This window comes from Lithobates pipiens, unplaced genomic scaffold, assembly GCF_037356315.1.
Source record: "Lithobates pipiens isolate NorthernLeopardFrog02 unplaced genomic scaffold, aLitPip1_a1.2 Scaffold_18, whole genome shotgun sequence".
NCBI lineage: Eukaryota > Metazoa > Chordata > Amphibia > Anura > Ranidae > Lithobates > Lithobates pipiens.
The window spans coordinates 328,064,070-328,087,440 of record NW_027507758.1 but is presented as its reverse complement, the minus strand read 5'-3'; the positions used below and the strand labels follow the sequence as shown (position 1 = coordinate 328,087,440).

At 41.0% G+C, this 23,371-nt stretch overlaps 1 protein-coding gene across 1 annotated transcript in view; it reads right to left on the bottom strand.

Annotated features, from left to right (window-relative positions):
* The window catches only part of SNAP91 (synaptosome associated protein 91), a 176,062-nt gene that overhangs the window by 52,323 nt on the left and 100,368 nt on the right, over window positions 1-23,371 (bottom strand). The window contains exons 11-14 of the mRNA XM_077487319.1: window positions 20,661-20,666; window positions 18,464-18,485; window positions 17,132-17,241; window positions 5,591-5,691 (exon numbers count right to left, since the gene is read on the bottom strand). Coding sequence (XP_077343445.1) covers window positions 5,591-5,691; window positions 17,132-17,241; window positions 18,464-18,485; window positions 20,661-20,666 — 239 coding nt within the window. The remainder of the gene's footprint in view (window positions 1-5,590; window positions 5,692-17,131; window positions 17,242-18,463; window positions 18,486-20,660; window positions 20,667-23,371) is intronic.

Here is a 23,371-nt window from a genome sequence, read left to right as displayed (position 1 = left end):
CTGTTCACACATTTGCTGATAAAAAGAATGCGTTTTTTACTATGCCTTTCAAGTGCGTTTTTTGTGTATATTGAAGTCCCATATTGGCAAAGTCAAGTCAGATTTAAGGGTTTTGGTTAGGCTGCTCTCTTCTACTAGGGAACCTTGATTAAGATTCAAAAAGTGTGAAGATGTAATAAAAGTGCTATGCAAAGGGTCGTAAATTCAAGATGAATTTATTACTTTTTATTAGGGTAACATGAGATAAAACAGCCATCGGGAAATCAAATTATCTGCACTCCCCAAAAGAGCCTTACCCTATGTGTGACCCCAGCTGCTGCTTTAATGTGATGCCCTATATTGCACAATACCAAAGTGTAAAAGAAATATAAAAAGTACCCCTTAAAAAAAAGTGCTGTTTCCTTATGAGAGAATATATTATATACATACACCATAGATAGCAATTTCAAAAGTGCATATACTACAATTAAATATGAAAACAAACCATACAGTTCATAATCCATGCATGTGAATTCCCCCACATTCTGAAAATTCATTCATCAAATACGTGCTCCAATTCACTTGAGACCGTATTCCACTCTGAATGATGTGCTGCTTTAAGCCACCCTTCACACATTAAACTCATGGGAACATTTTAGTGCTGCTTTTTATTTTTACAAAACAGCCAACTTGTTTCAGGGATCAGCATATCCCCTTCATCAGCACAAACTGTTGATGAGCTTGAAATTGTTGGATTGAGGACCAGTTCACACCACATGCAATCCAGTGCGGTTTTGCATCAAAAATGGATGGAAAGTAGTCTATATGGTTTTTCACTGGCATAGCTCACACCAGTGCTTGCCGTTCCAGAAAAAATAGAACATGCTGCATTTTTCCTGCACTGGACCGCTGTAAAAAGCATCAAAAATGCACTGGCATACACATGCACTTAAGAGTAAGAAAAAGGAAAAAAAAAAAAAAAAAGGAGGGGGAGAGAAATGCACTGGACTGCATCAAAAACACACCAAACTGTGCATGCTGTAGAAAAGCACCTGGAACATATCTGCACTGCATTTCTATGGTGCGAACTGGCCCTTATGCCGCTTACACATGACCGGACTTAACGGCAGACTAGGTCCGACGGTCTTCCCGACAGATTTTTGGTGGAGTTCCGGACGAACGGACTTGGCCACACACGAACGGACTAAGTCTGTTCGAAAGTCTGTTCGTTTTGACCATGATGACGTAAACGGGACTAACCAAGGAAGTTCAATAGCCAGTAGCCAATTGCGTCGCATTTGGTCTATTGGACCAGCACACAGACAAACTGTTTTCCCAATTTTAGTCCATCGGGTAGATTTGAAACATGTTCCATTTCTAGGTCTGTTTGATTTTTTATTCTTTTGAAAAACGATTGGACTAGTCCACACACGGTCGGATTGTCCGACGGACTAATCCCTTTCGGACCTAGTCTGCCGGAAAGTCCGGTCGTGTGTACGCGCCATAAGAGAAAACAAAAAACACTAAACCTGACATACTGATTGTTGTCCCCTCCCTCCCCATCCCATTTTCTAATCCAACTAAAAATGGCAGGCTCATTTTATGCAATGTCTATGTAGTTTAACATAGCAACAATGAAAATAAACGGAGCTGCAGTGGAAGCACAAAAGCTATGTGTTCCTCAGTTGTATGGCATGTACTATTATTCCTAATCACAAGAGATTGACTTGAGCAGTCATCTGATATTAAATATCTTTGTGCAATGTCTGCTCTAAAGTCTAGTAAACACTATGAGAAAAATTGGATAACTGATTAACCAATTTTCCACAAATGTGCGCATCTGTGATGTAACCAAAAATGATATTAACTTGTACAGCAATTCTCGGACAAAGGCAAGGGTAACTACGTACTAGCGTCTTTTGGGTCATTCTGCTTCTGATCAGGCACAGTATTTTCTATCCTATTATTGGCATACAATGACTGTACTTATCTAGCGATTATCGTACGTTGTATTCATGTACGAGAACACTTTTCTACCTTCGTTTTTCTGTCGTCCGAACAGTTGGCATTGGCTTTCAAAAGCACTATACTAACGATCGCATAATCGTTCAGTTCTCGTACGGAAATGTTAGTCCATTTTTCTTATCGCGTGTACGAGCCTTTGGAATTCTAGATCTGTTGGGATCATTAGTGAAGGGGGCAAATTAAGAACAACAGTGGACACAGAGAGGCAAACAACACCCAATAACAGGCAGGGGGAGAAGAATTCCTCAATCCATAAACCAGCTGGATGGAGAAATACTACTATTTGCTGCGCCGTTGTATTCCGATAGTGGGGACAGCACCTCCGTTAGTATACACTGATCACCAGCTGCTCATCTAGAAACCCAACAAGCCAATTCAACAGAAGTCAAGCCTTAGGCCTCATGCACACTGGCATTTTTTTTTTTTTGACGTTTCTACAATTTGTTGGCTGTAGAAATTTTTTTTCTACAATCAAACTCTTCATCATGTTAGCTTATGTATCCATGCACATATAGGTTGTTATCAGCATTTTTGGGCAGTAGCGTTTCTGAGCAGTTAAAAAAAAAAAAAAAAAAAATCAAAAACTAGTGGGTTCTGGGAGACTTTTTTTTAGCTGTAAAAATGCTCTAATACACTCAAAAAATGTTCACCAGTGTTTAACATTTTTTGCATTCTTCTTCTTCAAAAAAAAAAACCAAACACGGAAAAATGCTAATAAACGCTATAAAACGATATTGCAAAAATGTTGAAAAAAAAGTTGAAAAAAAAGTTGAAAAACTCACTGCAAAGCTACTGGCGTTTTTTAGAACGTTATTTTAACGTCCAGTGTGCATGAGGCCTTAAAGTGTACGTAAACCCCCCCTATCATTTTCAGCTGGAATCTGCCATCTTTGCCTCCGTTTAATCTAAAACTGCCATGATGCTGCACATGTGATCAGTTATGACACCAGCCATTGGATGGTTTGACAGTTTGGCTGAGAGCACCACCAATGCGAGTGCTACATCTCCAGCACGTGCTGGAAATTAAACTGTTTTATGGATGGGTTTACTTTCGCTTTAAGCCAGGTACACGTTGGAAGATGTTGGAAGACATCCACCAGTTATTAAAAAAAAAAAAGCCAACATTCGGCCCGTGTGTGTCTGTCCGACAGAAGAGGTTTTGTCGGCTTTTATCAAATGAAAAACAAGTTTCCTCTATATGAAACTTTATAATAGGCCAGATAGCTAATGAAGTATAAAAATATAAATCTTTTAATGAAAAATATTTCAAATAAACAGCTTCTGTCAGACAAGCATGCTAGAAAACCAGCAGCCAACCGACTCCCAATCAGCTTTCTCAGCCAATAGCAGGGAGCGCTGATCGGCATTCTCTAGCGGGGGGGATGGGGGGGAGGGTCAGAACAACAGCTCAGCGGGGGAGAGCTCTGTGCTGATGTCGGATGCACAAGAGAATACCATTAGTGAATCTACTCTAGTGGGACTTTTAAGGGCATGAACTCAAAAAAAAAAAGTAGGATTTATAGTATAAAATAAAAAAAAATAAAAAAAAATTTAACTAAAATGTAAAAAATTCTATTTGTATTGTATTAAAAGCCAAAAAAAGTGCAGAATTAAAATAATACAGTTGATGCAGTTACAGTACAAGCATAATGAACACAAAATGAATAACCACAGTTCTCGGTCAATGGTACAACCAAGATCAGAGTAATACCCAATGCATTTTGAGAAAATACCTGCATAATGAAACTTATATCAAAAATGTTTGTGAAGCCAAATTGGCATTTCACTTCCCCCTAATCTTTCCTCCGTAGATACTTTTTTGGCTTTTAAGATTTACAAATGCAATTTTGGACCTTCAATTATAAATCCTACTTCTTTGGGAGTTCATGCCCTTAAAAGTCCCACTAGAGCAGTGATGGCGAACCTTGGCACCCCAGATGTTTTGGAACTACATGTCCCATGATGCTCAACTACACTGCAGAGTATCATGGGAAATGTAGTTCCAAAACATCTGGGGTGCCAAGGTTCACCATCACTGCACTAGAGTGTTTTTCTGTAGCTTATTATCCTGCTTTGATTTATCTATGGCAAACTTAAAGCCTCTTGCACACAAGCCGTATAAATGCCACTTTTTTTACTAATCTTAATATAGAACATTGCTGTCTATGGAAAAATGCACACAGCCACGTAAAGACTAATAATTATAATACAGCAAGGAGTACATAGCTGTAAAACAAATAAAAGATTTAAAAAAAGAAAGTGCAGTAATGTACATGCATTTACTTGTCTATTCGCATTTAGACATGCATATATGATAACACTGGCACTAAAGGAGAAATCTGCATGTGTATATGCGCACCCTTCGGGAACATTTTACTCAGGGTCAGTCAATAGGATCCTGAGTATAAACATCAGTAAATGACTACATCTGTGGGCAACTGACCTAAAACATGCAGGGTTTTTTTGAGCACCTTCTGTCAAACAGCACTTTCATGCTTTACATTTAAAGGGAATGTATGAGCCAGATTACAGAAAGGTCCCAACAAACTGGAAGATCTCTCCTGTTTAAATCAGGAGCACTACAGCATTGCTGTCACTGAAATTTTTATGACAGACAACCTAATATTTGCAAGCAAAACAACCAGTTCAATTATCTCTTGCAACAAATAGGTTGTGCTCTAATTCATGAATGAAAACTTCAAGTGCTTAGGAGTGCTTATTATTATGCAAAGATTTCTCACTGCAAAAGATGAGAGGTTACAGATCTTGCCTTGTTTTCTGGTGGAATTCCATCTCATTTCCAACATGTCAGTCAGTCATTCTGTGTCACTGTTCTAGAAAATGGCCTAATCATAGTATCTTTTTATTTTTTTAAATGTTATAGTGACCTCACTATATTGGCTTGAGGAAGGGACCCTGCATGATCCCGAAACGGTGGTTACACATGACGTATGTGTAACTTTGCGCTAACAAAAGTGTATTATTTGCACCAGAGTGCTGGTAGGAGTTCATTTTTCTACGTTTTATAAACCATCTTTCCCTTCTTCCTCTAACTGCCGCAGACTGACAAATGACAGAAGGTTTGCATAACAAGAATGCCAGGACAGTCTGACAACTGGCACATACATTTTTAATACGCAGATGTTGCATTTCATCCAGTATGAAATATGTCTATTATAGTCTCATGAGCTCATCAGTTCTATGATCTATTTTCTTTGTTCCTTTAAATTACATGAAATAGTAGTTTAACCAGCAAATACGAAAAAAAAAAATTTACTTGATATAAACAAAATACATTTAAGGATAATTTGTCTTCCATTGATGGGGCTCAATATTAATTGAAATGCTATACAATAAAAAAAGAAAAGAAAAAAAAAAGAAAAGAAAAGAAAAGAAAAGAAAAGAAAAAAAAAAAACACACGCACTGTAAAGTATTGCCATTTTAAAAAATAGATTAACCACTTTCAATACAAAATTATGTATCCAACAGGAAAAACTAACATTTTTAGACAAATGTAAAATTTCCATAGCTTAATCACAATAGCTAATTACATTTAAAAAAATTAGACAACATTATTTGACTTACCACCCCATGCACTAGCGCCTGCAGGAGCAGCTGCCCCACCCTGGGCAGAGGAGGTGAAATCTGGTTGTAGATCCAAAAGATCATTGGAGAGTTTAGCTGAACTGCAAAAAGAAAACAAGTACAAACGCTATAGTCAACAAACATCAGAAACAATTTTTTGCATTCTCTAAATTAGCATTTTTCTCTTAATTCTCTTTCATCTTAATTTTAGCTATAGCCCCATACCAAAAAAAAAAATTAAAAAAAATCAGCTGACACAGTGGAGTTGTTCTAGTAGCTGCATGCAAAACATAAAATAGGTTTATAAATGCATATGTAAAACCCATTTTCTAAATGAATGCAAAGTGTTCCCAAATTGGAACGAGGTTGAGAGCGCAACATCATTGCATTCGTCGAACAGCACCCGTGCTGAATGGCTGACTTCCTCTGTTCAGAATGCAGCAGAGCAGCCACTCAACATAGGATCTGGAAGCTAGTGGAGATCACTGGACTAGCGGTGTCTACATCAGGGATATCCATCTTCCAGGGTGCATAGACCAGGTACAGTATACACGTAGTTATATTGTTAAAGCTGGAGCAATATAACTATGTAAAATATACCATAGCTAAAAGTCATCTTTAAAAATCAAATGCGTTTGAAAAAAAAAAAACAAAAAAAAAAAACAAATAAAAAATAAAATAAAAAGGTTATTGCAGTTATCTTTAAGGCCCTGTTTGCATTTTAATGCATGCGTTTTAAAGCAAAATGGATGTTATGCTTTACAATTTGAAAGATGAAGCATATCCATTTTTCTGTGCATTTTCATGCTATGTGATGCCAAGATGAAAATGAATATAAATGCACTACAAAAAAAAAAAAAAAAAAAAAAACAAACACACACACACACTTTGTCCTGTATTAAAAATTTTTTTTATACAATACTGTAGTTGCTGACCTTTAATAAGGACACTTGCCTGTCAAGGGGTCCAGCGCTAGGGCTGAGCTGAACACCCACTGGTTCGGTTCTCAGCAGAACATGCGAAAAAGGCAAGAAATTCACGCCAACGTGAAAAATCAAAAGTGCTCATTTTAAAGGCTTATATGCAAGTTATTGCCTTAAAAAGTGTTTAGGACCCGCGTCCTACCTCAGTGGACATGTATCAATGCAAACAAAAGTTTCAAAAAGGGCAGTTTTTGCAGGAGCAGTGATTTTAATAATGCTTAAAGTGAAATAAAAATGAAAATATTCATTTAAATATCATGCTTGGGCTGTGTCCCTGGTCCCTATAAAGTACCGCATCTTTCCCATGTTTATAACAGAAAAAAAAAAAAAAAAAAAACTTTTCTAAAAGGAAAAATGCAATTTAAAACTGCTCGCAACTAATGTATTGTGGGATCCCAGCAATATAGATAAAAATAGCCAATAAAATGGCATGGATGTCTCCTCCAAAATCCATACCAGGCCCTTCGAGTATGGTATTAAGGGGAACCCCACACCAATTTTTTTTTTAAATGGTGTGGGTTCCCGAGGCCCTATATACTCTGAACAGCAATATACATGACAGACAGACACATATATATATATATATATATATATATATATATATATATATATATATATATATATATATATATATATACACACATATACACATATACACACACACATACATACATACACACTATACGGCCTGCCCTATAATATACTCTGCAGAAAAATTGGGCCTTAGGTGTTAGATAAAAATCATTGAAAAAAATGGTGTAATTACATGGCCCTGTTAAACAAGGGCAGAAAAATTGGGCCTTTGGTTTTTGGTGGTGCCAGAACACTGTAACCCTTCACAGATCCTCTTGCTGGATGCAGGAATGGGCCCTGCTGAAAAATATTAGATCCAACATCTTAAATTACGTGCCCCTGTTAAACATGGGCAGAACAATTGGGCCTTGGGTGGTGGTGGTGCCCTAAACCAAAAATAGTCAGAAGCTGGCATCAAGATTGAGGGGGAATAGGATAGTCAGCATAGGCAGTCTTCAAGGGATCCCACATCCATAGAAAATTCAATCCGTTACATCAGCTTCAGGTGCTTGATAGCTGCTGATCCAAGACAGATTCTTTTTTATGAATGTGAGCCTATCCACAGAGAAAGCACGCTGGATGCAAGACAGGCCAGTAGCTCAATTGCATATTGAGAAAGTTCCTGACAGTGGTCCATCCTCAAGACCCAGTGGATGCTCTGTTGGAATGGTCTCCAAGTCTGATTTTGCCCCTAGATATTCCTGCACCATATAATGCAGATGCTGGTGATGCAGGATGAGTTTTGCAACCTTACTCTTGTAACATGGATCAAGAAGGGTTGCCAGCCTTGATACTATAAATCCTAGGGTCCTTTTGCAGGCTTTGCAGAATCAGGGAGGCCATGCAGCATAAGTTTGCAGAGGCATTCGATTCCGAGTCCTCTGGGTCACCAAGGATCACATGATCCATAACTACCTCTTCCCAGCCACATACAACTTCTTGGGTTTCTGGGGACTAAAAACCATCCTTTGAAGACTGCTGCTGAGCGTTATCCTCTACATCCATACTGACTCCTCCTCTTCTTTCTGTGTGTTTGGCAGGCCCGCAGGAATGCTATCTGGATAAAGGAGGCCTTGAAAAGAAAGAAAGTCCTCCTCTTCCTCCCACTGTTCTGCCTTAAGTGCCCTGTCCACGATTCCACAAAGCATGTACTCCAGCAGGAAGACTAGAGGGACAGTGTCATGGATGCATGCATTGTCGCTGCTCACCATCTTTTTGGCCACCTCAAATGGTGACAGGACAGTGCATGCATTTTTGATCAGTAGCCACTGGCATAGTGAAAATAAGCCAAGCTCTTCTGACCCTGTCCTGGTCCCATACTCGCACAGGTACTCATTGATGGCCCTCTCCTGTGTGTGCAGCTGCTACAGAATTGCCAACGTTGAGATCCACCTGGTGGGCAAGCTGCATTCTCTTTAAATGTCAGCCAGCCAAGCACTGGCATTGTATGACTAGCGGAAATGACCACAGACTTTTCTGGCCTGCCTCAGGAGATCCTGTAAGCCTGGGTACCTGCTCAAGAACCGCTGCACCCCCAAATTCAGGACATGTGCCAAACATGGAACATGGGCCAGGTGCCCATGACGGAGGGCAGAGAGAAGGTTGGTGCCATTGTTGCATACAAACATTCCTGGCTGAAGCTGGCATGGCATCAACCACCTCTGAGCCTGCTCCTGCAGAAATGACAGAATCTCTGCCCCAGCATGGCTCCTGTCCCCTAGGCAGACCAACTCAAGCACTGCATTACATCTTTTAGCCCAACTACTTGCGTAGCCCCTTCAATGCTTATGGAGCATCGCTGGTTCAGAGGAAAAATCTTCAGAAAAGGCCACAGAGGAAGAAGAGGAGGGGGAGGGGGGGAGAGCTGTGGCAGAATCACCACTAACATTTTGGAGGTGTGGTGGTGGCACAAGCATCAACAACACTGAACCCTGTTATGCATCCTTTTCAGCTGCCAGCAGAGTTTTGGAACCTGCCACTGAGGTACAGCACATATCACAAATTCACAAATGGGGGCAGAGTCTACCAGCTGAAAGACAGCAGTTGCAGTGCTAGCATTTAGACGTTGATCATGTGGATGGCTGGGACCAAATTTCTTTTTACGGTTCAGCAACTCGGTTAGGAAAATTTGCCTGCTAAAATCAAATGGTGGTGTACTGCTAGTAGATTGGCTGGAAGTACTTGGGACACCTACTGCTATACCTTTACTCCTATAAGTGCAGGTTTTTGAGGGGACTGGAGGTATAGTAGGGTTGGAGATCCCAGATGAGGCGCGAGGAGAAGTCTGCCTTTTTCTTTGATGTGGGTCATTCAAGTGCTGTTGCCAATGGACTGCATGGCAGGTCGTCATATGTCTGGTCAAGCATGGGGTGCCCAAGTGGCTGTTCTGGCCACGCTTGAGCCACTTCAGATATAGGTTGCAAACAGCAACAGTGCAATCTGCTGCACATGTCGAAAAAGGCCCACACCAAAGAACTTTTAAAAGTCATCAGGGAGTCAGCAGCACCTTCACCTGTGGAGTGATGCAATAGGGTGGCTGCCCTTAAGATGCCCCCTGGAGAACATCTTGCCTCCTCCCCCTCTCAGGCACCCAAGTACAGTCAGTGACCTCATCATTCCCTCCCGCATCACTGGAGCAAACTTGGCAGTATGATACAGCTGGGGGAACATGACTGCCAGTATCTTGTCCTTCTGTCTTTGTCTTTCCTGTCCTCTCTCTAGGCACATGTTACTCCTTTCCTCAACCTGGGAACCAAAATCGGAGCCTTCGAATCGCTGTGCATCCTCCAGCAGCATGTTCCCGACACTGGTCGAATAATTCTGGAGACTCCTCCGTGCACGATGGTGGGACTATGGAAGGAGTGACTATGGACAAGGAGCCGTGGAATAGGCTGCTTTGGGAGCTGCATTGGAAGGCAAACTACTCTGAGCCTGGGTGACAGAGGATGAGGACCTTTGTTATCCACTGCACCCACTCTTCTGCATTTAGTGGCTCAATAACATGGCTAGCAGTAAAAAAAAAAAAAAAAAAAAAAAAAAAGGACAAGCATGCCCCATGGCCACCTGCAGAGGATGCACCATGTCCACGACCACCACTGTTGACTGTTGCGAGAGACTTGCCCTCTTTTAGTGGCCTGTGAGCAACTGCCTCTCCTTGGTGGTCTTCACAGAAATGATGTATTTTATTTTGCAACACCACACTACACTGTATTAGATAATGTGTACACCACCAGAAAAGTAGTAGAAACTGTACACACTGTATTAGATAGTGTGTACACCGTCTGCACTGCATTAGAAACTGTACTATGGCTGCACTGTATTGTATACATCACCAGAAGTGTAGTATAAACTGAACAACCACTGAATGCACTGAGTCTATCTCCTCTGCATCCAGCGCAGCCTATATCTACAGTGCATTCTGTGGTGTATTAAAAAATGTATATATATATATATATATATATATATATATATATATATATATATATATATATATATATATATACACACACACATAATAATTTTAATACACTACCTGAAGTTTATTAGAAACAGTACACCACCGAATGTACTGTAGACGTAGGCTACACTGGATCTCTCTCTCTCATGTTATAAAGCACTGAGCAAACTGTTGGCGCTATATAAAACCGTAATATAATAATAATATATATATATATATATTATATATATATATACACATACACACACACATATATACACACACACACACACCTTTTTTTTAATACACTGCCTGAGTTTCGTAAACACTGAATATATAGGCTATGCTAAATGCAGATTATTAATATGGGGGGGGGGGGGGGGGGACACGTGGGGACGCCCTGCGGCAGCTACCTAAAACGCCATGCGACCCCAGCTTATATGGGAGGCCTGTCCCCTGCCAATACCAAATGGTAATTGGTCAGAGCTCCTCATATGAGCTGCCACTCAAACCTCAGGTCCAATCTCTGCTCCAGAACAATCTTGCTGAAAGCAGGGGTGGTGCCTCTGAGTCAGAGCACAGGTGGTCACACCCACTACTACACTAAACACTCCCAATCTCAAATCAAAACAAACAGGCCCAACCTAAAGCACAGGTCTGTCTAAATTTCGAACTTATGTTCTACCCAAACATCGAGCTCACCCCTATCCAGTGCTGTGCTCACCTGAACTGCATCTGCGCATGTCTTCAGGTCCCAGGGATGTTTAGGCTTTATGTACACTGCTTTTGGTAAACGGACATTTAGAAGCAGTTGGGCATTTTTTTAGCTGCCCCTGAACTCTCCTCTATGTTATCTCATCAGTATATGTACAAAGGGTCGCTTATAGGCAGTTGCGTTTAGAAGCATTTTTTATTTTTTTTTTGCCTTTTCTTTCCAAAAAAAGTGTTCAGGACGGATGTTCAGAGGCATTTGAAACGCCAAATGCCTGTAACAGCTTGTAAACGTGTGTAAACGCGTTAACTTGTGTTTAGTTTACAGGCTTTTTAAACGGAGATACATTTTTGACTATAAAAACACAAAAAAAAAAAACTAAACAAAAAAAATAAAACACAAGTTAGACTTGCCGGTAACTAGTCTTCCAGGACAGCCCACGAGAGAAGCCCCTTCTCCCGGCAGGAACATGAAACACCAATACACTTTAAAAGGCAGTCCCTCTGCTGAGCTGGTCAGTTTTAAGCAAGAACCGAAGGATAAAACCTAAAGCATATACAAACATAACAACCATTCACAAGGGTGGGAACCTGGCTGTCCTGGAAACAGTTACCAGGCAAGTCGAATTCCGGGTTTTCCCCAGTAGTCTTCCAGAACAGCCCGTGAGAGGATTAGCAAGAACTTACTATGCTACGGAGGGTCATTAAAAGTCCAAAAAGATCTTTACCACCCTTGGAAATACCATCATTTTCATAGAATTAGTGGGCCTAGTTATCTTAATTTCTCAATCAAGACTAGCCCCAACTATTGTGGAGATATAAAAAACAAAACAAACAAACAAAAAAAAAACACACCATCCATATAGAATATAAACATAAGGATCTGCTACAAAGGCATACGATCATTGCTGCCCCCCCCCCCTCCCACCCTTATATATGTGTAGTGGGTATTGCAGCCAAAGACCTACATTAACACAGATGGGCTGCATGTACATTAACAAAGATGACTGCATGTACATAGGCTTTCCAGCCTGAAAGAGGAGTGTGCTGTCGGTTCCTGAATGGGCTTTTCTCCCTCTCCACACACACACACACACACACACACACACACACACACACTTCTGTTCCTGCAGTGTTCCTATTGGCAGGAGGAAGAAAGCCAATTAAAGTAGCAGTTACAGGAACCAATCAATTGGGCTTTAACAAGCAGCAGCTGAAAAGGAGTCTGGTATATGAAGTCCCAGTACAAAGCTGCTCACTGACTTTTAAAAGGGGACAAAAAAAAAAACTGCAAATCCCAGCCTGTACAGCAGAAAGAGGAGAATGATGGGCGAAACTATAAAATAATCTGCAGACCAGGCCCAAGGTCTCTTGTTTCCTGGAACCCATCATGAGAGCATACTTCTGTTGATGTGTGAGGAGATTGCAGCTTGTCAAGGGGCACACAGCCTGCAGCTCCAGCCCAGAGGATCAGAACGCCGCCTGCTTCCAAAGGGACGCTCTGTAGCAACGCAGAATGTCAGGGAATCAGCCGGTTCACCAGGTCAGCAGACTGAAAGCCATCACAACACATCTGCAGCTAGGAGAATCCTTTGATCGCATTTTGGAGGACTGCTCAACGTGTACAGGACTGGTGAGGGGGGCTCTTGCCCAGGAATCTTATTGCCTTTCATAAATCACACATTTGAACACTGTGCACAGACATCCATTTCCCGGATTGCATAGAGGAGTGTTATATCACAAGACAGCTTTCTTACCCTGTTCCTCATCACTCTGTTACATCAAGGGACCCTTATTCTTAGAGCTCCAACGTGTCGGTGAATATAGTGTGAGGCCTCACTTTTAGGACACTGTTATATACTGCTCTTAAAGGGGACAAGTTACTGATACTTGTAGTATATGGTTCTCAATAGACCTTAAAGGTATTATAGGCTGGCTTGGGGTTCCCCTTTAGTATTGGTAATATCTACATGTTCAACAGTTTGAAGAAGGTATTTACTGATTGTCACTGACTATATTGATGCTGTCTATTCGCATATCTTAAAAAAAATTTCATCACTATAAGAATCACCCAAATCCTGGTTGTTTGTCCGGGATCTGGCTGACCGATGCCATTTTGAGTTTTTTGCTGTCTAAGTAAACTTAAGAAAACATCAATACCTGAACTGTGTCAGTACTGTGGTATTCTATGAATCACATTGCCAGGCGTGCCAGAGGGGCTGAGGCCATTCCTGGGGTTAAGAGGCAATGTAACGGACTGAACAAACTTAAGCAGCTCCTTTGGGGGTATCGCTACATATTAAACGTGACAAAGCTCATGCCTTGAAACATACATTATCCCTTCAGGGACTCATGTTAAAGTTCCACGATCATCATGTTATGCACAACAGCTTTGTTATATGGAGGCAACGCTGATAACCGACACAGCACCAATACTCCAAACTACGGTGCACCCACTGCAACCTGAAAAGACTAAGCAGTAAGGGAGGTTGCCTAAAATGCTGACCTGACTACCGTACTTCATAGATTATGGGATGCCAAAAATCCACTAGAACAAGCCTCCAAATGCACCCCTCTTTCTGTTCATTTGGAGCGTATACATGCCTAATTGTACGTGCATGTATTTTATTTGTGCATGCAACAACCTCACATATTGCAATCACTGCTGAAGGTGAGGAGGCGCTGCTGCTGGCTGTGTTTGTCAGGGCCTATGTGCAGTGGCAGAAAGTAAGCAACCAAGTTGCTGCCCTTATGTTCTGCCTTTGCCAACCATGGCTTTTAGCGCCACTTGCATATATTTGGAAAACATGCAGGACTGATGGCATGGTTGGATCTGAACTGATAACCCCCAGGGCCACCTGGTAGAAGCACCAACCACTAAGGTTGCTATGCAAGATATGGTTATACCCCTGTACCAAAATTTCTTGTGGCACAAGGACACACACTACATAAATAATGCACTAATATAAATCATATCCTCTACACATGAGGCCATGGAAGAGGTGTACCATTTTGATACAGGATAAACACCACCCCAAAATGGATAAGCAACAACACATGACCTGCAGACTTAGTGTGGAGTGTTGCAACAAATTAGCAACCCTTAAAACATTGGAGAAACCGATTCTAACCATTAGCGAGGAAGCTCTGAAGAAAGAACCACTGTGGTATAAGATAGATAACCCCAGCACTCTTCATAAGTAAAGCACATATAAATAGCTATAGCGTTAATGGTACTAGCATTACACTAGTGCTGCAGCGCAAGCCCAAGACAATCTGTATATGTTTAAATAGACACATTCACTACAAGGAAGTCATGCAGAGGCCTAAAACTGATCTAGTATGGATAACACCGGAAGAGCACAAGAATCACACATGGCCCGTCAGTCCTAGTTTTAAAACACTAATTGGCTGCAGAACCCTGTTTGCACGCTGTATAAAACATTACCTAGATGGTTAACACTGTGGAATGGGATTGACATCAGAAGTACGTGATCACAACACATATCCTGGCAAGGGCCTATAGTGTAACCGGCTACAACACCAGACTAAGCCAAGTTCTGACATGCAGTAGGAGGCATTACATAAATATAAAATCTTAGGCCCAAAAGAGACTTGTGCTAAGGCTGTACATTTTCCCTGACACAGATTTCTATCAGAGAATCTGTATGGCAAGATAAACCCCACAGAACTACTGAGGCTTGTAAGGTCAAATCCCAAGTGAAGGCATGTTACACCAGGTGACAAGTTCTTCATCAAAAAGCTCTGGAGTTTACATTTCCTCCCTGCCAGCTCTGCACTAGTGGGAATGGAGGGCTCTGTAAGACAAGTGGAGATTAAACTTCTACCAGATGAGTTGTTAATCAACTGCAGATTGCACTGTGTATAGGAAGGCAAGGTCAAAACGCCAGTGAGGCAGCCACACCCAGGTAGCAGACAAAAATGCAACTCCATATGTATAAAGGATTACTACTCAGACCCTTGTGAAGTAGAACATTAAAACCTTAGGCTTAAAGAGACAGACTTGAGCTAAGGCTGTAAATTTACCATCAGATTGACCTCTCTTGTATAGTCAGATCCCAGGTGAGGGAAGACAAACTATACCTGGTAACCAGTCCTCCATCAAGCGCTTAGGAGTTAACACTTAATTCTTCCCAGCTCTCTAGTGGAAATGGAAGTTTTCAGTGAGACAGGTGGAGATTAAAAACGTCTGTCAGCTGAAAATAACAGACTGCAGATTGTACCATGTGTAGGGAGGTAAACCAAACACCTATGTGGTAACCACACCCAGGTAACAGATAAATGGAAACAATTGGGGCTAATTAATGTGATCTGTGAGCCTACAGAAGTTTGAGAAAAAAAAGTCTCCTCTCAAGCTCTACACATGCTAGTATGCAAACCAAGTAGTGTAACTAGCATGCAAAAAACACTGACACTTTCAGCTGAGTAGTGGGGCCAGTACAAACCCCACCCAATCCACCTTCTGGGGGTCCCTCTACAGCCCGCCACAGGGGTAGGGAATCTTGGTACTAGTCAGGTTCATTATCCTCCCTGGTAAATAGGGGGGAGCCCAAACAGTGCCCTGTCACATTAACACAAACTCAAGGGGCCCCAGGTGATAAATTACAGGCTAGGTGAAAAACTAGGAGCAAACACAAGTGAAAGTGTCCTGCTGGTGCGAAGGGCGTCTGTATCCGCCTGAGCTGTAATCTGCATTGAGCCCAAAATGCAGTTTAGCTCCTCCACCTGTAGCTTCCCAACAGTCTGTGCTTGAAGGAAAAGAAGGAGGAAGATGGAGGAAGATGGAGAAGGAAGGAAGATGGAGGAAGATGGAGAAGGAAGGAAGATGGAGGAAGATGGAGAAGGAAGGAAGATGGAGGAAGATGGAGAAGGAAGGAAGATGGAGGAAGATGGAGAAGGAAGGAAGATGGAGAAGGAAGGAAGATGGAGAAGGAAGGAAGATGGAGGAAGATGGAGGAAGATGGAGAAGGAAGGAAGGAAGATGGAGAAGGAAGGAAGTAAGGAAGATGGAGAAGGAAGGAAGATGGAGAAGGAAGGAAGGAAGGAAGATGGAGAAGGAAGGAAGGAAGGAAGGAAGATGGAGAAGGAAGGAAGGAAGATGGAGAAGGAAGAAGGAGGAAGGAAGGAGGAAGGAAGAAGGAGGAAGGAAGGAGGAAGAAGGAAGAAGGAGACTTGGAATCAGAGCCTGCGGCGCCTGGAAAGGACTTTTCCCTTACAAGGATTACTGCCCGTGCATCATTCGGTCACAAAAGAACACAGACAGGCCACAACCCAACAAAGCTACTGCACAAGCCCACCTGAACAAAAATGTCCTGTAGTGCAGACAGTGCATACACCCAGACACTTGGACTGGGAACCCACGCTGCCGATGCTGGTTCCTGTCAAAGGTTATGTCACTTACAGTCATGGCCTTCGCCAGCCCCCACCCCCCCCCCCCCCTTTCCAAAAAAGTGCCAAAAATCAGAAGAGAAGGGGAAGTGAGCATAAAGTCAAACCTCCCCTTTAGGGTGAAGTTAAATCTCTTAGTATGGATCCATCATTGCTATATATGGCTCTCAGAATTATCACAGCTTAAATCTTTATATATTTATTTTATATTGAAAAACATTCTACCGTTTGAGCTCCTAGAACAAAGGGGGTGAAAAGGGAGTGACCCCCATAACCGTTTTTTACTATTGGTAAATGGGGAGGGGGGGGCTGTTATTACTTTATAAAACTTTTTAATCCTTGGCTATAAACATATCAAAACTAAACATTGGGGACTCAATAAACCAAATAGATACATAAGAAACAAAAAATAGTTTGGAACAGACTTACCATATAGGAGATGCTGTACTTGGGGTTGAGAAAAGGTCAACAGGCGGGGATGTGTCTACAGTTTTTGATGGTGTAGTGTTTGGTGATGTGACTGTAGTAGCAGGGGAAGACTAAGAAAAGATAAAATATAAAATAGACGTTACATTTCTATAAAGCAACAATTTGAACATTTTGTGTTTCTACCCATTGTTTTCTTCCACTTTATTTGGCAAACTTCAGAATGCATTAGCAACATTCTTTGTTAACGAGCAGACCAACACGATTGTGTCTGCTAACCAGTGCTTGGCAAATCAGAGGACTGGAGCACTGGCTATTGTAAAGAAAGCATCCAGAATTCAACAACAATTCTGTACGTTACCTGTAAGCAATCCGAGTCTTTCACTTGGGTGTATGAATTTCATAAATTCTTCAGATACATGCAATAGCATTCCGCTTCAAGGTAGTCCTACACTGCTTCAAGCAGGTCAATTTACAGCTCTTAGTAGATATCAAGCTTCTTTTTTTTGTTGGTTTACACAGCACATAGCATAAAAATTTGGCCAAATTATAAATGCCATAATGTTTTGGGGTCACTTTTATATTCCCCCCCCCGTTTTGAGAGAGACCATACAAAACCCATTGCACATTCTATTTAATGTCCATAGGTATTTAAAAATCCACCTCTAATTCAGGTTGAAAAAAACAAAAAAATAAAAACACTTTATTGTTTCTCTGGGTACACTTGTATTTCTCCCTTGCTCCACTTTTATATGTAACCAGGCCCAACATGTTTCCACAAGGAATATGTGGCCCTAGTAGGGTGGAATAATATAAAACAATGCAAGCCATCAAATAAAAAGCCACAACAAAATACGCACCATGACTTCTTCAGAACAGAGGTGAAACTTTACACATTCCACAGAAGTAGAGTTAGTAGTAGTTAGTCGCATTCAACTGGACTTGTTCTACAATGTTGAAGACATTTCACAGCTTATCCTAGTCAATTACAGCTTGAATAAGCTAAGAAACATTCAATATTACAAAACAAGCTAAAATTAAAAGTGGTCAACTACCATACCATGATCTGGGTCAATGAGAAACTTCACATAGAAGTACGCTATGTTTATAGGCCTGCCTGAAAAGTTTATACATAGAATCAGCTTTCTTTTCACATATTAAAAATGTATCTCTTTCTGGGACAAAATAGAACGGGTAATGATGAACATTTTAAAGACCTTTTAGGCAGTACTCCAGTAGTAGTGCACGTTAATAGCAAAACCACCGTACAGTTCAGCTGATAAGGGAAAACATGCAAAACACACATTTACATAATATAATGCATAACATTATTACCTTGCCCACGGGTGATCCTGAGCTGAAATCAGAAAACAAGTTCCGTTAATAAAAAGTTATCGCAACATAGCGAACAGTGCTCTCTTTAAAACGCCAAGAGCTATGAAACGCTACAACTGAGTTTGACAAATTAGCCAATAAATTAGAGCTCTTGCAAATAATTTATTTCCATTTTCAGATATGGTAAAAGGAGTTAGAACCGTAGATTTTGTGTTTAGGACAAGGAGAGAGAACTACAACAGAGACCTATAGTGATGAAAATCTGACAGGGGTTCTAACCAATGCATACTCCAAATACCTGAAGTTTAAAAGTTGGAGTTCCATTTTAGTAAATAATCACAACAGTGCTGGGAGGACAATTGGGAGCAAAAACAATTAAGCAATTCTACAGGGCTTTACAAATCACTGGCAGAAGTTTCTAAACGCAGTTCAAACACCATTAACATGAGAGTGTTCCCAGTCCATTTTGTAGAAAATCAGGTAAAAGAATGAGCATACATATTTTTGGTGGAAAAGTAACCTGCCCAAAACTGACTTGGGGGCTTTGGTAAAACATCAGGAGTATAAACAGACCCCTGAGGTCTCATTTTTGGGAAAGAGCAAGGGACTGAGGTCAGGGATTTCCCAGTTCCTCTCTCTCTGCAGCCTCAGCTGCATTGGACAGTGAATGAATGGAAAGTGCTCTGTGCTGAGCAGCTTCCTGTTCATTCACAAACTGAAGCATAGTAAACAGTTTAATATCCTTCGGCCATGAATGGACACAATGAGTGATCAGTGCTCATAGGGGACGGGGGCCTCGGGCAGCAGGAGGAATCAGAGCAACACTGGGCGATTAAGGTGTGCCCAGGCATTCCTATGGCAGGTATATAGATATGCCTACTGTAAAATCTGGTTACCAATCTGAAATATCTGTAGTTGCCACAGGTCAGGTACATTCATACCAAACATCTGCAGCCATAGGAAGTGTGGAAAAAGTCCCCATTAGTAGCTTTTAAGCTTAGACATTGTTCTAAACAATTAATATCTCTACCAATGCCCTGGCCATTTGTAACCACTTGTAAGAGTCATACATGCGAGAATGGCTGCCAATATGTTGAAATGGCCCAATTCTTGCCAAACTGCTACCATTGGCAGTTATGAAAGCTTGCTTAAAATGAAAAACTGAAATAGAATTGCCATGTTTGCTTAACAGAGGAATATGTGAACATTTGGCTTAGGTATCGCTTGTGTATATTTAAGATTGTCAAAGCTATATAAAAGTAAAATCCTGTAAAGAGTTGGTATCCAAATATGCATAAATTGTATGTTCAAGCTCATGTGGAAAACTTAAGGAACTGGGCTCTGGAAGCTATGTTTAAAAAAAGGAAAGCAAAGGTCTAATAATCTGAGTTTTCTTGTGGCCTCCCTGCAGCTGATCTTTTGCTGTCGGGAGAAGACCGTGATTATTGCTAGCAGCTATAGCAGCCTCCAGCGCTAACTGCAAGAGAATCAAGCAGGCTAGTCGTACAAAAGTTGATCACTCAACTTTGTACATTCAGGCTGCCAATTAACGGTCCAAATCTTGTCTGGTTCCTGCTGAACCGACCGAGATTCGAACAGTGTATGGCTGGCCTTAGTAGAGGAATGGCTCTGCTTCCTCATATCACCAAATCATACGCCAAATCTCCAAAGACTAGCAATCAAACAGTAGAGTCTTAGATTTCACACAGTTTAAGCAAACATTAGCAAGGGTTCCTTTGTACTTTTTAGTTCACATATACTTCTTTCTGTATAGTGTATTTGGCATGGTGCACTGGCTGGCAGTTTTGTGGAGTGTGTGAATTGGTCACCCACATACACCCCTGGTGAAATGCTGGGGTTTATGACTGATGTGCAGTAAACAAAATGTTTTCCATTTTCTCAAAATTCTTGGATCTGTACTGGATCCTGGAGCCCAGAGGCTTTGTAAAGCTTTGAGTAGAATAAAGCCTCCATTTCTCCACATCTTGCCTGGTAATCAGACCTCATTCTTAGTTCCAGTTGCCCACAGGCATACATAACATACACACACAATATTATATAATACAAAAAAAGAAAAAAAACAGCAAAGCCAATAAAAGGTTTCACTTACAAAAGTGGCACACTTACCATTGAACATTTACAGAAAATTAGAACATGTCTATTATAGAAAAGCAAGCATTCACAGTTATATACCTACCCGTCACTGATGATCCAGAATGCCAAGAAATAAAATAAAATAATTAGTACAGTCTATTGCTGCTCTATAAATAATACAGCATATTTTACAGGGAACAAACAGATTAAATAGGATTAGTAAAATGTATACAACTAAAAAAAGTCAATAATATAGATTTATTCTTTTTGTGAACATGACATCAATAGCGGGAGAATGGCTCTCTAGTTTACTGCTAAAGCTAGTAGGAAAATATCAAAATACAAAATTCTATTTTAATTGATTTTAAAAGATTTATATGTTATCACATGACCTGCCAGTGGCGGCTGCTCCATACGAGTGCAGCACGCCACTACCTGAGACATGTTCTACTTGAAGTCACTGAAATGTATGAGGGACAATTCACACCAGATGCAGTTCCGTGCAGTTCTGTTATTTCTGCACCAATACAGTCAGTTCCGGTCAGTTTCTGCACCAGAAACGGACCTGAAACTAATCAGAAACTGACTGCATGGTGTGAACTAGAGCCATTGGAATACATGGAAAACACTATGCATGCATTTTTAGTGCAGAAAAAAAAAAAAAAAAAAAAAAACACAAACGGAAATGCGTCTGGTGTGAACTGGCTCTGATAGATTCTGTTAATTTTAATCTCCTAGCCTGAAAATATGTTATCCTGTGTTGTATGTCACCCCATTTTATAGTCCTGATATGTACCTGCTGTAATAAAAATGTGTAATATATGTAATATATATATATATATATATATATATATATATACACACATACACATATACATATACACACACACAGTGCCTTGCGAAAGTATTCGGCCCCCTTGAACTTTTCAACCTTTTGCCACATTTCAGGCTTCAAACATAAAGATATAAAATTTTTATTTTTTGTGAAGAATCACCAACAAGTGGGACACAATTGTGAAGTGGAACGAAATCTATTGGATTTTTGAAACTTTTTTAACTAATAAAAAAATGAAAAGTGGGGTGTGCAAAATTATTCGGCCCCCTTGCGTTAATACTTTGTAGAGCCACCTTTTGCTGCGATTACAGCTGCAAGTCACTTGGGGTATGTCTATCAGTTTTGCACATCGAGACACTGAAATTCTTGCCCATTCTTCCTTGCAAAACAGCTAGAGCTCGGTGAGGTTGGATGGAGAGCGTTTGTGAACAGCAGTTTTCAGCTCTTTCCACAGATTCTCGATTGGATTCAGGTCTGGACTTTGACTTGGCCATTCTAACACCTGGATAAGTTTATTTGTGAACCATTCCTTTGTAGATTTTGCTGTATGTTTGGGATCATTGTCTTGTTGGAAGATAAATCTCCGTCCCAGTTTCAGGTCTTTTGCCGACTCCAACAGGTTTTCATCCAGAATGGTCCTGTATTTGGCTGCATCCATCTTCTCCTCAATTTTAACCATCTTCCTTGTCCCTGCTGAAGAAAAGCAGGCCCAAACCATGATGCTGCCACCACCATGTTTGACAGTGGGGATGGTGTGTTGAAGGTGATGAGCTGTGTTGCTTTTACGCCAAACATATCGTTTTGCATTGTGGGCAAAAAGTTTGATTTTGGTTTCATCTGACCAGAGCACCTTCTTCCACATGTTTGGTGTGTCTCCCAGGTGGCTTGTGGCAAACTTTAGACGAGACTTTTTATGGATATCTTTGAGAAATGGCTTTCTTCTTGCCACTCTTCCATAAAGGCCAGATTTGTGCAGTGTGCGACTGATTGTTGTCCTATGGACAGACTCTCCCACCTCAGCTGTAGTTCTCTGCAGTTCATCCAGAGTGATCATGGGCCTCTTGGCTGCATCTCTGATCAGTCTTCTCCTTGTCTGAGATGAAAGTTTAGAGGGACGGCCAGGTCTTGGTAGATTTGCAGTGGTCTGATACTCCTTCCATTTCAAAACGATCGCTTGCACAGTGCTCCTTGGGATGTTTAAAGCTTGTGAAATCTTTTTGTATCCAAATCCAGCTTTAAACTTCTCCACAACAGTATTACGGACCTGCCTGGTGTGTTCCTTGGTCTTCATGATGCTCTCTGCGCTTTCAACAGAACCCTGAGACTATCACAGAGCAGGTGCATTTATACAGAGACTTGATTACACACAGGTGGATTCTATTTATCACCATCAGTCATTTAGGACAACATTGGATCATTCAGAGATCCTCGCTGAAGTGAGTCTGGAGTGAGTTTGCTGCACTGAAAGTAAAGGGGCCGAATAATTTTGCACGCACCACTTTTCAGTTTTTTATTTGCTAAAAAACTTTAAAATATCCAATAGATTTCGTTCCACTTCACAATTGTGTCCCACTTGTTGGTGATTCTTCACAAAAAATTAAAATGTTACGGTATATCTTTAGGTTTGAAGTCTGAAATGTGACAAAAGGTTGAAAAGTTCAAGGGGGCCGAATACTTTCGCAAGGCACTGTGTATGTATATATATATATATACACACACACACACACACACACACACACACACACACACACACGTTAAAAAGTATCCTGTTCTTTGCATTGCTTCCTTGTGTGAAATACCTGGTGTTTGTCAGTTCCCCTGCTTTCTTCTTTCAAACTGCCCGCACTATATATAGAAACGCATACATCACAGTGTGATCAGTTTTCTGTCTGTCCCAGGAGAGCAGCCTGCCTGTTCACTAATGATCAGACTTCTGCTAACATGCACCCCCCCCCCCCCCCCCCGCACATCCATTCGGA